A 14,452-nucleotide genomic window follows, 5' to 3' on the forward strand; every position below is an offset into this window, starting at 1 on the left:
GTGTCATGTTGTGTTATCTATAGAGACTATGTTCTGTGTCATGTTGTGTTATCTATAGAGACTATGTTCTGTGTCATGTTGTGTTATCTATAGAGACTATGTTCTGTGTCATGTTGTGTTATCTATAGAGACTATGTTCTGTGTCATGTTGTGTTATCTATAGAGACTATGTTCTGTGTCATGTTGTGTTATCTATAGAGCCTATGTTCTGTGTCACGTTGTGTTATCTATAGAGACTATGTTCTGTGTCATGTTGTGTTATCTATAGAGACTATGTTCTGTGTCATGTTGTGTTATCTATAGAGACTATGTTCTGTGTCACGTTGTGTTATCTATAGAGACTATGTTCTGTGTCACGTTGTGTTATCTATAGAGACTATGTTCTGTGTCATGTTGTGTTATCTATAGAGACTATGTTCTGTGTCATGTTGTGTTATCTATAGAGACTATGTTCTGTGTCATGTTGTGTTATCTATAGAGCCTATGTTCTGTGTCATGTTGTGTTATCTATAGAGACTATGTTCTGTGTCATGTTGTGTTATCTATAGAGACTATGTTCTGTGTCATGTTGTGTTATCTATAGAGACTATGTTCTGTGTCACGTTGTGTTATCTATAGAGACTATGTTCTGTGTCATGTTGTGTTATCTATAGAGACTATGTTCTGTGTCATGTTGTGTTATCTATAGAGACTATGTTCTGTGTCATGTTGTGTTATCTATAGAGACTATGTTCTGTGTCATGTTGTGTTATCTATAGAGACTATGTTCTGTGTCATGTTGTGTTATCTATAGAGCCCTATGTTCTGTGTCATGTTGTGTTATCTATAGAGACTATGTTCTGTGTCATGTTGTGTTATCTATAGAGACTATGTTCTGTGTCATGTTGTGTTATCTATAGAGACTATGTTCTGTGTCATGTTGTGTTATCTATAGAGACTATGTTCTGTGTCATGTTGTGTTATCTATAGAGACTATGTTCTGTGTCATGTTGTGTTATCTATAGAGACTATGTTCTGTGTCATGTTGTGTTATCTATAGAGACTATGTTCTGTGTCATGTTGTGTTATCTATAGAGACTATGTTCTGTGTCACGTTGTGTTATCTATAGAGACTATGTTCTGTGTCATGTTGTGTTATCTATAGAGACTATGTTCTGTGTCATGTTGTGTTATCTATAGAGACTATGTTCTGTGTCATGTTGTGTTATCTATAGAGCCCTATGTTCTGTGTCATGTTGTGTTATCTATAGAGACTATGTTCTGTGTCATGTTGTGTTATCTATAGAGCCCTATGTTCTGTGTCATGTTGTGTTATCTATAGAGACTATGTTCTGTGTCATGTTGTGTTATCTATAGAGACTATGTTCTGTGTCATGTTGTGTTATCTATAGAGACTATGTTCTGTGTCATGTTGTGTTATCTATAGAGACTATGTTCTGTGTCATGTTGTGTTATCTATAGAGACTATGTTCTGTGTCATGTTGTGTTATCTATAGAGACTATGTTCTGTGTCATGTTGTGTTATCTATAGAGACCTATGTTCTGTGTCATGTTGTGTTATCTATAGAGACTATGTTCTGTGTCACGTTGTGTTATCTATAGAGACTATGTTCTGTGTCATGTTGTGTTATCTATAGAGACTATGTTCTGTGTCACGTTGTGTTATCTATAGAGACTATGTTCTGTGTCATGTTGTGTTATCTATAGAGACTATGTTCTGTGTCATGTTGTGTTATCTATAGAGACTATGTTCTGTGTCATGTTGTGTTATCTATAGAGACTATGTTCTGTGTCATGTTGTGTTATCTATAGAGACTATGTTCTGTGTCATGTTGTGTTATCTATAGAGACTATGTTCTGTGTCATGTTGTGTTATCTATAGAGACTATGTTCTGTGTCATGTTGTGTTATCTATAGAGACTATGTTCTGTGTCATGTTGTGTTATCTATAGAGACTATGTTCTGTGTCATGTTGTGTTATCTATAGAGACTATGTTCTGTGTCATGTTGTGTTATCTATAGAGACTATGTTCTGTGTCATGTTGTGTTATCTATAGAGACCTATGTTCTGTGTCATGTTGTGTTATCTATAGAGACTATGTTCTGTGTCACGTTGTGTTATCTATAGAGACTATGTTCTGTGTCACGTTGTGTTATCTATAGAGACTATGTTCTGTGTCATGTTGTGTTATCTATAGAGACTATGTTCTGTGTCATGTTGTGTTATCTATAGAGACTATGTTCTGTGTCATGTTGTGTTATCTATAGAGACTATGTTCTGTGTCATGTTGTGTTATCTATAGAGACTATGTTCTGTGTCATGTTGTGTTATCTATAGAGACTATGTTCTGTGTCATGTTGTGTTATCTATAGAGACTATGTTCTGTGTCATGTTGTGTTATCTATAGAGACTATGTTCTGTGTCATGTTGTGTTATCTATAGAGACTATGTTCTGTGTCATGTTGTGTTATCTATAGAGACTATGTTCTGTGTCATGTTGTGTTATCTATAGAGACTATGTTCTGTGTCATGTTGTGTTATCTATAGAGACTATGTTCTGTGTCATGTTGTGTTATCTCTAGAGACTATGTTATGTGTCACGTTGTGTTATCACTAGAGACTATGTTCTGTGTCATGTTGTGTTATCTATAGAGACTATGTTCTGTGTCATGTTGTGTTATCTATAGAGACTATGTTCTGTGTCATGTTGTGTTATCTATAGAGACTATGTTCTGTGTCATGTTGTGTTATCTATAGAGACTATGTTCTGTGTCATGTTGTGTTATCTATAGAGACCTATGTTCTGTGTCATGTTGTGTTATCTATAGAGACTATGTTCTGTGTCACGTTGTGTTATCTATAGAGACTATGTTCTGTGTCATGTTGTGTTATCTATAGAGACTATGTTCTGTGTCATGTTGTGTTATCTATAGAGACCTATGTTCTGTGTCATGTTGTGTTATCTATAGAGACTATGTTCTGTGTCACGTTGTGTTATCTATAGAGACTATGTTCTGTGTCATGTTGTGTTATCTATAGAGACTATGTTCTGTGTCATGTTGTGTTATCTATAGAGACCATGTTCTGTGTCATGTTGTGTTATCTATAGAGACTATGTTCTGTGTCATGTTGTGTTATCTATAGAGACTATGTTCTGTGTCATGTTGTGTTATCTATAGAGACTATGTTCTGTGTCATGTTGTGTTATCTATAGAGACTATGTTCTGTGTCATGTTGTGTTATCTATAGAGACTATGTTCTGTGTCACGTTGTGTTATCTATAGAGACTATGTTCTGTGTCATGTTGTGTTATCTATAGAGACTATGTTCTGTGTCATGTTGTGTTATCTATAGAGACTATGTTCTGTGTCATGTTGTGTTATCTATAGAGACTATGTTCTGTGTCATGTTGTGTTATCTATAGAGACTATGTTCTGTGTCATGTTGTGTTATCTATAGAGACTATGTTCTGTGTCATGTTGTGTTATCTATAGAGACTATGTTCTGTGTCATGTTGTGTTATCTATAGAGACTATGTTCTGTGTCATGTTGTGTTATCTATAGAGACTATGTTCTGTGTCATGTTGTGTTATCTATAGAGACTATGTTCTGTGTCATGTTGTGTTATCTATAGAGACTATGTTCTGTGTCATGTTGTGTTATCTATAGAGACTATGTTCTGTGTCATGTTGTGTTATCTATAGAGACTATGTTCTGTGTCATGTTGTGTTATCTATAGAGACTATGTTCTGTGTCATGTTGTGTTATCTATAGAGACTATGTTCTGTGTCATGTTGTGTTATCTATAGAGACTATGTTCTGTGTCATGTTGTGTTATCTATAGAGACTATGTTCTGTGTCATGTTGTGTTATCTATAGAGACTATGTTCTGTGTCATGTTGTGTTATCTATAGAGACTATGTTCTGTGTCACGTTGTGTTATCTATAGAGACTATGTTCTGTGTCATGTTGTGTTATCTATAGAGACTATGTTCTGTGTCATGTTGTGTTATCTATAGAGACTATGTTCTGTGTCATGTTGTGTTATCTATAGAGACTATGTTCTGTGTCATGTTGTGTTATCTATAGAGACTATGTTCTGTGTCATGTTGTGTTATCTATAGAGACTATGTTCTGTGTCACGTTGTGTTATCTATAGAGACTATGTTCTGTGTCACGTTGTGTTATCTATAGAGACTATGTTCTGTGTCATGTTGTGTTATCTATAGAGACTATGTTCTGTGTCATGTTGTGTTATCTATAGAGACTATGTTCTGTGTCATGTTGTGTTATCTATAGAGACTATGTTCTGTGTCATGTTGTGTTATCTATAGAGACTATGTTCTGTGTCATGTTGTGTTATCTATAGAGACTATGTTCTGTGTCATGTTGTGTTATCTATAGAGACTATGTTCTGTGTCATGTTGTGTTATCTATAGAGACTATGTTCTGTGTCATGTTGTGTTATCTATAGAGACTATGTTCTGTGTCATGTTGTGTTATCTATAGAGACTATGTTCTGTGTCATGTTGTGTTATCTATAGAGACCTATGTTCTGTGTCATGTTGTGTTATCTATAGAGACTATGTTCTGTGTCATGTTGTGTTATCTATAGAGACTATGTTCTGTGTCATGTTGTGTTATCTATAGAGACTATGTTCTGTGTCATGTTGTGTTATCTATAGAGACTATGTTCTGTGTCATGTTGTGTTATCTATAGAGACTATGTTCTGTGTCATGTTGTGTTATCTATAGAGACTATGTTCTGTGTCATGTTGTGTTATCTATAGAGACTATGTTCTGTGTCATGTTGTGTTATCTATAGAGACTATGTTCTGTGTCATGTTGTGTTATCTATAGAGACTATGTTCTGTGTCATGTTGTGTTATCTATAGAGACTATGTTCTGTGTCATGTTGTGTTATCTATAGAGACTATGTTCTGTGTCATGTTGTGTTATCTATAGAGACTATGTTCTGTGTCATGTTGTGTTATCTATAGAGACTATGTTCTGTGTCACGTTGTGTTATCTATAGAGACTATGTTCTGTGTCATGTTGTGTTATCTATAGAGACTATGTTCTGTGTCATGTTGTGTTATCTATAGAGACTATGTTCTGTGTCATGTTGTGTTATCTATAGAGACTATGTTCTGTGTCATGTTGTGTTATCTATAGAGACTATGTTCTGTGTCATGTTGTGTTATCTATAGAGACTATGTTCTGTGTCATGTTGTGTTATCTATAGAGACTATGTTCTGTGTCACGTTGTGTTATCTATAGAGACTATGTTCTGTGTCATGTTGTGTTATCTATAGAGACTATGTTCTGTGTCATGTTGTGTTATCTATAGAGACTATGTTCTGTGTCACGTTGTGTTATCTATAGAGACTATGTTCTGTGTCATGTTGTGTTATCTATAGAGACTATGTTCTGTGTCATGTTGTGTTATCTATAGAGACTATGTTCTGTGTCATGTTGTGTTATCTATAGAGACTATGTTCTGTGTCACGTTGTGTTATCTATAGAGACTATGTTCTGTGTCATGTTGTGTTATCTATAGAGACTATGTTCTGTGTCATGTTGTGTTATCTATAGAGACTATGTTCTGTGTCACGTTGTGTTATCTATAGAGACTATGTTCTGTGTCATGTTGTGTTATCTATAGAGACTATGTTCTGTGTCATGTTGTGTTATCTATAGAGACTATGTTCTGTGTCATGTTGTGTTATCTATAGAGACTATGTTCTGTGTCATGTTGTGTTATCTATAGAGACTATGTTCTGTGTCATGTTGTGTTATCTATAGAGACTATGTTCTGTGTCATGTTGTGTTATCTATAGAGACTATGTTCTGTGTCATGTTGTGTTATCTATAGAGACTATGTTCTGTGTCATGTTGTGTTATCTATAGAGACTATGTTCTGTGTCATGTTGTGTTATCTATAGAGACCTATGTTCTGTGTCATGTTGTGTTATCTATAGAGACTATGTTCTGTGTCATGTTGTGTTATCTATAGAGACTATGTTCTGTGTCACGTTGTGTTATCTATAGAGACTATGTTCTGTGTCATGTTGTGTTATCTATAGAGACTATGTTCTGTGTCATGTTGTGTTATCTATAGAGACTATGTTCTGTGTCATGTTGTGTTATCTATAGAGACCCTATGTTCTGTGTCATGTTGTGTTATCTATAGAGACTATGTTCTGTGTCACGTTGTGTTATCTATAGAGACTATGTTCTGTGTCATGTTGTGTTATCTATAGAGACTATGTTCTGTGTCACGTTGTGTTATCTATAGAGACTATGTTCTGTGTCATGTTGTGTTATCTATAGAGACTATGTTCTGTGTCATGTTGTGTTATCTATAGAGACTATGTTCTGTGTCACGTTGTGTTATCTATAGAGACTATGTTCTGTGTCATGTTGTGTTATCTATAGAGACTATGTTCTGTGTCATGTTGTGTTATCTATAGAGACTATGTTCTGTGTCATGTTGTGTTATCTATAGAGACTATGTTCTGTGTCATGTTGTGTTATCTATAGAGACTATGTTCTGTGTCATGTTGTGTTATCTATAGAGACTATGTTCTGTGTCATGTTGTGTTATCTATAGAGACTATGTTCTGTGTCACGTTGTGTTATCTATAGAGACTATGTTCTGTGTCATGTTGTGTTATCTATAGAGACTATGTTCTGTGTCACGTTGTGTTATCTATAGAGACTATGTTCTGTGTCATGTTGTGTTATCTATAGAGACTATGTTCTGTGTCACGTTGTGTTATCTATAGAGACTATGTTCTGTGTCACGTTGTGTTATCTATAGAGACTATGTTCTGTGTCATGTTGTGTTATCTATAGAGACTATGTTCTGTGTCACGTTGTGTTATCTATAGAGACTATGTTCTGTGTCATGTTGTGTTATCTATAGAGACTATGTTCTGTGTCATGTTGTGTTATCTATAGAGACTATGTTCTGTGTCATGTTGTGTTATCTATAGAGACTATGTTCTGTGTCACGTTGTGTTATCTATAGAGACTATGTTCTGTGTCACGTTGTGTTATCTATAGAGACTATGTTCTGTGTCACGTTGTGTTATCTATAGAGACTATGTTCTGTGTCATGTTGTGTTATCTATAGAGACTATGTTCTGTGTCATGTTGTGTTATCTATAGAGACTATGTTCTGTGTCATGTTGTGTTATCTATAGAGACTATGTTCTGTGTCACGTTGTGTTATCTATAGAGACTATGTTCTGTGTCATGTTGTGTTATCTATAGAGACTATGTTCTGTGTCATGTTGTGTTATCTATAGAGACTATGTTCTGTGTCACGTTGTGTTATCTATAGAGACTATGTTCTGTGTCATGTTGTGTTATCTATAGAGACTATGTTCTGTGTCATGTTGTGTTATCTATAGAGACTATGTTCTGTGTCATGTTGTGTTATCTATAGAGACTATGTTCTGTGTCATGTTGTGTTATCTATAGAGACTATGTTCTGTGTCATGTTGTGTTATCTATAGAGACTATGTTCTGTGTCATGTTGTGTTATCTATAGAGACTATGTTCTGTGTCATGTTGTGTTATCTATAGAGACTATGTTCTGTGTCACGTTGTGTTATCTATAGAGACTATGTTCTGTGTCATGTTGTGTTATCTATAGAGACTATGTTCTGTGTCATGTTGTGTTATCTATAGAGACTATGTTCTGTGTCATGTTGTGTTATCTATAGAGACTATGTTCTGTGTCATGTTGTGTTATCTATAGAGACTATGTTCTGTGTCATGTTGTGTTATCTATAGAGACTATGTTCTGTGTCATGTTGTGTTATCTATAGAGACTATGTTCTGTGTCATGTTGTGTTATCTATAGAGACTATGTTCTGTGTCACGTTGTGTTATCTATAGAGACCTATGTTATGTGTCATGTTGTGTTATCTATAGAGACTATGTTCTGTGTCACGTTGTGTTATCTATAGAGAATATGTTCTGTGTCACGTTGTGTTATCTATAGAGACTATGTTCTGTGTCACGTTGTGTTATCTATAGAGACTATGTTCTGTGTCACGTTGTGTTATCTATAGAGACTATGTTCTGTGTCATGTTGTGTTATCTATAGAGACTATGTTCTGTGTCATGTTGTGTTATCTATAGAGACTATGTTCTGTGTCACGTTGTGTTATCTATAGAGACTATGTTCTGTGTCATGTTGTGTTATCTATAGAGACTATGTTCTGTGTCATGTTGTGTTATCTATAGAGACTATGTTCTGTGTCATGTTGTGTTATCTATAGAGACTATGTTCTGTGTCATGTTGTGTTATCTATAGAGACTATGTTCTGTGTCATGTTGTGTTATCTATAGAGACTATGTTCTGTGTCACGTTGTGTTATCTATAGAGACTATGTTCTGTGTCATGTTGTGTTATCTATAGAGACTATGTTCTGTGTCATGTTGTGTTATCTATAGAGACTATGTTCTGTGTCATGTTGTGTTATCTATAGAGACTATGTTCTGTGTCATGTTGTGTTATCTATAGAGACTATGTTCTGTGTCATGTTGTGTTATCTATAGAGACTATGTTCTGTGTCATGTTGTGTTATCTATAGAGACTATGTTCTGTGTCATGTTGTGTTATCTATAGAGACTATGTTCTGTGTCACGTTGTGTTATCTATAGAGACTATGTTCTGTGTCACGTTGTGTTATCTATAGAGACTATGTTCTGTGTCATGTTGTGTTATCTATAGAGACTATGTTCTGTGTCATGTTGTGTTATCTATAGAGACTATGTTCTGTGTCATGTTGTGTTATCTATAGAGACTATGTTCTGTGTCACGTTGTGTTATCTATAGAGACTATGTTCTGTGTCATGTTGTGTTATCTATAGAGACTATGTTCTGTGTCATGTTGTGTTATCTATAGAGACTATGTTATGTGTCATGTTGTGTTATCTATAGAGACTATGTTCTGTGTCATGTTTTGTTATCTATAGAGACTATGTTCTGTGTCACGTTGTGTTATCTATAGAGACTATGTTCTGTGTCATGTTGTGTTATCTATAGAGACTATGTTCTGTGTCATGTTGTGTTATCTATAGAGACTATGTTCTGTGTCATGTTGTGTTATCTATAGAGACTATGTTCTGTGTCACGTTGTGTTATCTATAGAGACTATGTTCTGTGTCATGTTGTGTTATCTATAGAGACTATGTTCTGTGTCATGTTGTGTTATCTATAGAGACTATGTTCTGTGTCACGTTGTGTTATCTATAGAGACTATGTTATGTGTCATGTTGTGTTATCTATAGAGACTATGTTCTGTGTCATGTTGTGTTATCTATAGAGACTATGTTCTGTGTCATGTTGTGTTATCTATAGAGACTATGTTCTGTGTCATGTTGTGTTATCTATAGAGACTATGTTCTGTGTCATGTTGTGTTATCTATAGAGACTATGTTCTGTGTCATGTTGTGTTATCTATAGAGACTATGTTCTGTGTCATGTTGTGTTATCTATAGAGACTATGTTCTGTGTCATGTTGTGTTATCTATAGAGACTATGTTCTGTGTCATGTTGTGTTATCTATAGAGACTATGTTCTGTGTCATGTTGTGTTATCTATAGAGACTATGTTCTGTGTCATGTTGTGTTATCTATAGAGACTATGTTCTGTGTCATGTTGTGTTATCTATAGAGACTATGTTCTGTGTCACGTTGTGTTATCTATAGAGACTATGTTCTGTGTCATGTTGTGTTATCTATAGAGACTATGTTCTGTGTCATGTTGTGTTATCTATAGAGACTATGTTCTGTGTCATGTTGTGTTATCTATAGAGACTATGTTCTGTGTCATGTTGTGTTATCTATAGAGACTATGTTCTGTGTCATGTTGTGTTATCTATAGAGACTATGTTCTGTGTCATGTTGTGTTATCTATAGAGACTATGTTCTGTGTCATGTTGTGTTATCTATAGAGACTATGTTCTGTGTCATGTTGTGTTATCTATAGAGACTATGTTCTGTGTCATGTTGTGTTATCTATAGAGACTATGTTCTGTGTCATGTTGTGTTATCTATAGAGACTATGTTCTGTGTCATGTTGTGTTATCTATAGAGACTATGTTCTGTGTCACGTTGTGTTATCTATAGAGACTATGTTCTGTGTCATGTTGTGTTATCTATAGAGACTATGTTCTGTGTCATGTTGTGTTATCTATAGAGACTATGTTCTGTGTCACGTTGTGTTATCTATAGAGACTATGTTCTGTGTCATGTTGTGTTATCTATAGAGACTATGTTCTGTGTCACGTTGTGTTATCTATAGAGACTATGTTCTGTGTCATGTTGTGTTATCTATAGAGACTATGTTCTGTGTCATGTTGTGTTTATGTTGTGTGTTTAATGTTGTGTTTAATGTTCTGTGTTTAATGTTGTGTGTTTAATGTTGTGTTTAATGTTGTGTTTAATGTTGTGTATTTAATGTTGTGTGTTTAATGTTGTGTGTTTAATGTTGTGTTTAATGTTGTGTTTAATGTTGTGTGTTTAATGTTGTGTTTAATGTTGTGTTTAATGTTGTGTTTAATGTTGTGTGTTTAATGTTGTGTTTAATGTTCTGTGTTTAATGTTGTGTGTTTAATGTTATGTGTTTAATGTTGTGTTTAATGTTCTGTGTTTAATGTTGTGTTTAATGTTGTGTTTAATGTTGTGTGTTTAATGTTATGTGTTTAATGTTATGTGTTTAATGTTGTGTTTAATGTTCTGTGTTTAATGTTGTGTTTAATGTTGTGTGTTTAATGTTGTGTTTAATGTTGTGTTTAATGTTGTGTATTTAATGTTGTGTGTTTAATGTTGTGTGTTTAATGTTGTGTTTTTAATGTTGTGTTTAATGTTGTGTTTAATGTTGTGTTTAATGTTGTGTGTTTAATGTTGTGTTTAATGTTGTGTTTAATGTTGTGTGTTTAATGTTGTGTGTTTAATGTTGTGTGTTTAATGTTGTGTTTAATGTTGTGTGTTTAATGTTGTCTGTTTAATGTTGTGTTTAATGTTGTCTGTTTAATGTTGTGTTTAATGTTGTGTGTTTAATGTTGTGTTTAATGTTGTGTGTTTAATGTTGTGTTTAATGTTGTGTGTTTAGTGTTGTGTTTAATGTTGTGTTTAATGTTGTCTGTTTAATGTTGTGTTTAATGTTGTGTGTTTAATGTTGTATTTAATGTTGTGTTTAATGTTGTGTTTAATGTTGTGTGTTTAATGTTGTGTTTAATGTTGTGTTTAATGTTGTGTGTTTAATGTTGTGTGTTTAATGTTGTGTTTAATGTTGTGTTTAATGTTCTGTGTTCAATGTTGTGTGTTTAATGTTGTGTGTTTAATGTTGTCTGTTTAATGTTGTGTTTAATGTTGTGTGTTTAATGTTGTATTTAATGTTGTGTTTAATGTTGTGTTTAATGTTGTGTGTTTAATATTGTGTGTTTAATGTTGTGTTTAATGTTCTGTGTTCAATGTTGTGTGTTTAATGTTGTGTGTTTAATGTTGTGTTTAATATTGTGTTTAATGTTGTGTTTTCTAAGGTCTTTGTTCTCTCTGTGTTTCTGTAGAGCCCTGCTCACATCCCAGGAGGCACCAGAGGATGACCCCAAACTAGGCATGCTCACACTGGAGAAGGTCAGGAGTCAGGGATGGGGAGGGGTGTGGTCTAAAATTGGGATAATGTTTAAATTCACCTGAATAAAATGAATTTCATATGTAGGTTTCTCTCTTTTTCTCTCATTCACTCACTCACTCACTCACTCACTCACTCACTCACTCACTCACTCACTCACTCTCTCCCCCCATCTCTCTCTCCCCCCCCATCTCTCTCTCTCCCCCCCCTCCCATCTCTCTCTCTATCTCTATATATCTCTCTTTTCTCCGGCTCAGCTCTGTGAAGGAAAGAGGCATGTCCTGTTCATCGGCATTTCCTGTGGCCTGTCTGTACGTTACTCTGCCTTCTGTCCAATACAAAAGATCCAGTCAACAACTGTTGTCCAATCTTCTGCTTCATTGTATCACTCTTGTGTGTGTGTCCCCTCTAGGCCCCATTCGTAGCAGGACAGCTGGACTTCTGTCTGAAACACCCTGACATCTACACTCCTGTACTGGTTGGCTTCAACCCCGTCACACAGGCCAGGTCAGTGCGTCTTTGTTTTGTGTGCGTTTGAGAAGGGAAGAGCCTATGTGTCAATACTGATTTTATACTCTGCATGTGTATGCGTTTCTGTGTCTGTGTGTGTGTGTGTGTGTGTGTGTGTCTGTGTGTGTGTGTGTGTGTGTGTGTGTGTGTGTGTGTGTGTGTGTGTGTGTGTGTGTGTGTGTGTGTGTGTGTGTGTGTGTGTGTGTGTGTGTGTGTATGTGTGTGTGTGTGTGTAGGGGGGAGACCATGCCAGGCTACAGTCTGACCTTCAGGGAAGTGGTCCAGAGGATGGAGGAGCAGAGAGGTCAAAGGGCATTCATCATCAACCCAGCAGTCGGGGTAACAGATTGTGTTATTCTAACGCCACACGTGTTGCCAGGATCAGTAGCCGACTTTGACAGTTGGCACTGTGGCTCGCTACTTTGTAACATTTGGCCTACGGGATAACGTCGTAGACGGCTAGATCATCTAGATACTGATCCTACAACCACAAAACTCCTTAGCTAGATTAGGTCATTCATTTAAGACTTGCTCAGGACTGAAACTTCAATATTAGCTACAGATTTATAGTTTCTGGTAAAAATGTTCCAATGGGATGACAGCATACTCACTGGGTACAGACCATACCTTCAACATATATATGTTTGAGATGGTTTAATGCAGGAAAATGTTACAAGGTACGAATGCAGAATTACGTCATGCAGACATGAGCTCAAGCTTGGAATGAGGTTTGATGATTGTTAGGTGGTTGTAGAATGAGAGCATCTTTGTAGGCTTCGTCAGAGATGGTGTTGCAGAATTGAGAGGAAGACTCTGGACGACTGAAGGATCTTGATGCTCCGGATGCTTGAAGAATTTTGATGGTTCCGGATGGTTGAAGGATATTGATGGTTCAGGAGGAATGTTGCTTGGTCATCGCAGATCGGAGGGGGGAGATGAAGACTCTGAGTGTTGGGGTGGGAGTCCTGGAGGTCTCTGCTTCTCGGAGTTAATCCCCCTTATGGACCCTGGAAAAACAGAGAGAAGGGCAGAGGTGAAGGGAGGAGATAGGGGAGGTGAAGGGAGGAGACAGGGGAGGTGGAGGGAGGAGACAGGGGTGGTGAAGGGAGGAGACAGGGGAGGTGAAGGGAGGAGACAGGGGAGGTGAAGGGAGGAGACAGTGGTGGTGAAGGGAGGAGACAGGAGTGGTGAAGGGAGGAGACAGGGGAGGTGAAGGGAGGAGACAGGGGTGGTGGAGGGAGGAGACAGGGGTGGTGGAGGGAGGAGAGGGGTGGTGAAGGGGAGGAGACAGGGGAGGTGAAGGGAGGAGACAGGGGAGGTGAAGGGAGGAGACAGGGGTGGTGAAGGGAGGAGACAGGGGAGGTGAAGGGAGGAAACAGGTGTGGTGAAGGGAGGAGACAGGGGAGGTGAAGGGAGGAGACAGGGGAGGTGAAGGGAAGAGACAGGGGAGGTGAAGGGAGGAGACAGGGGTGGTGAAGGGAGGAGACAGGGGTGGTGAAGGGAGGAGACAGGGGAGGTGAAGGGAGGAGACAGGGGTGGTGGAGGGAGGAGAGGGGTGGTGAAGGGAGGAGACAGGGGAGGTGAAGGGAGGAGACAGGGGAGGTGAAGGGAGGAGACAGGGGTGGTGAAGGGAGGAGACAGGGGAGGTGAAGGGAGGAAACAGGTGTGGTGAAGGGAGGAGACAGGGGAGGTGAAGGGAGGAGACAGGGGAGGTGAAGGGAAGAGACAGGGGAGGTGAAGGGAGGAGACAGGGGTGGTGAAGGGAGGAGACAGGGGTGGTGAAGGGAGGAGACAGGGGAGGTGAAGGGAGGAGACAGGGGTGGTGAAGGGAGGAGACAGGGGAGGTGAAGGGAGGAGACAGGGGTGGTGAAGGGAGGAGACAGGGGAGGTGAAGGGAGGAGACAGGGGTGGTGAAGGGAGGAGACAGGGGAGGTGAAGGGAGGAGACAGGGGTGGTGAAGGGAGGAGACAGGGGTGGTGAAGGGAGGAGACAGGTGTGGTGAAGGGAGGAGACAGGGGAGGTGAAGGGAGGAGACAGGTGTGGTGAAGGGAGGAGACAGGGGTGGTGAAGGGAGGAGACAGGGGAGGTGAAGGGAGGAGACAGGGGTGGTGGAGGGAGGAGACAGAGGAGGTGAAGGGAGGAAACAGGGGTGGAGAAGGGAGGAGACAGAGGAGGTGGAGGAGACATGAGTGGTGAAGGGAGGAGACAGGGAAGGTGAAGGGAGGAGACAGCGGTGGTGAAGGGAGGAGACAGTGGTGGTGGAGGAGACATGAGTGGTGAAGGGA

General features: G+C 38.0%; 1 protein-coding gene across 3 annotated transcripts in view; it reads left to right on the forward strand.

The window, feature by feature from the left end:
- gckr (glucokinase (hexokinase 4) regulator) overlaps positions 1-14,452 on the forward strand; it is a 63,028-nt gene that overhangs the window by 31,823 nt on the left and 16,753 nt on the right. For all 3 annotated transcript variants that reach the window (XM_041847275.1, XM_041847276.1, XM_041847277.2), the window contains 4 exons: positions 11,593-11,659; positions 11,915-11,968; positions 12,070-12,164; positions 12,404-12,506. In XM_041847275.1, coding sequence (XP_041703209.1) covers positions 11,593-11,659; positions 11,915-11,968; positions 12,070-12,164; positions 12,404-12,506 — 319 coding nt within the window. The remainder of the gene's footprint in view (positions 1-11,592; positions 11,660-11,914; positions 11,969-12,069; positions 12,165-12,403; positions 12,507-14,452) is intronic.

The sequence above is a fragment of the Coregonus clupeaformis genome, chromosome 21 (genome assembly GCF_020615455.1).
Source record: "Coregonus clupeaformis isolate EN_2021a chromosome 21, ASM2061545v1, whole genome shotgun sequence".
Lineage (NCBI taxonomy): Eukaryota > Metazoa > Chordata > Actinopteri > Salmoniformes > Salmonidae > Coregonus > Coregonus clupeaformis.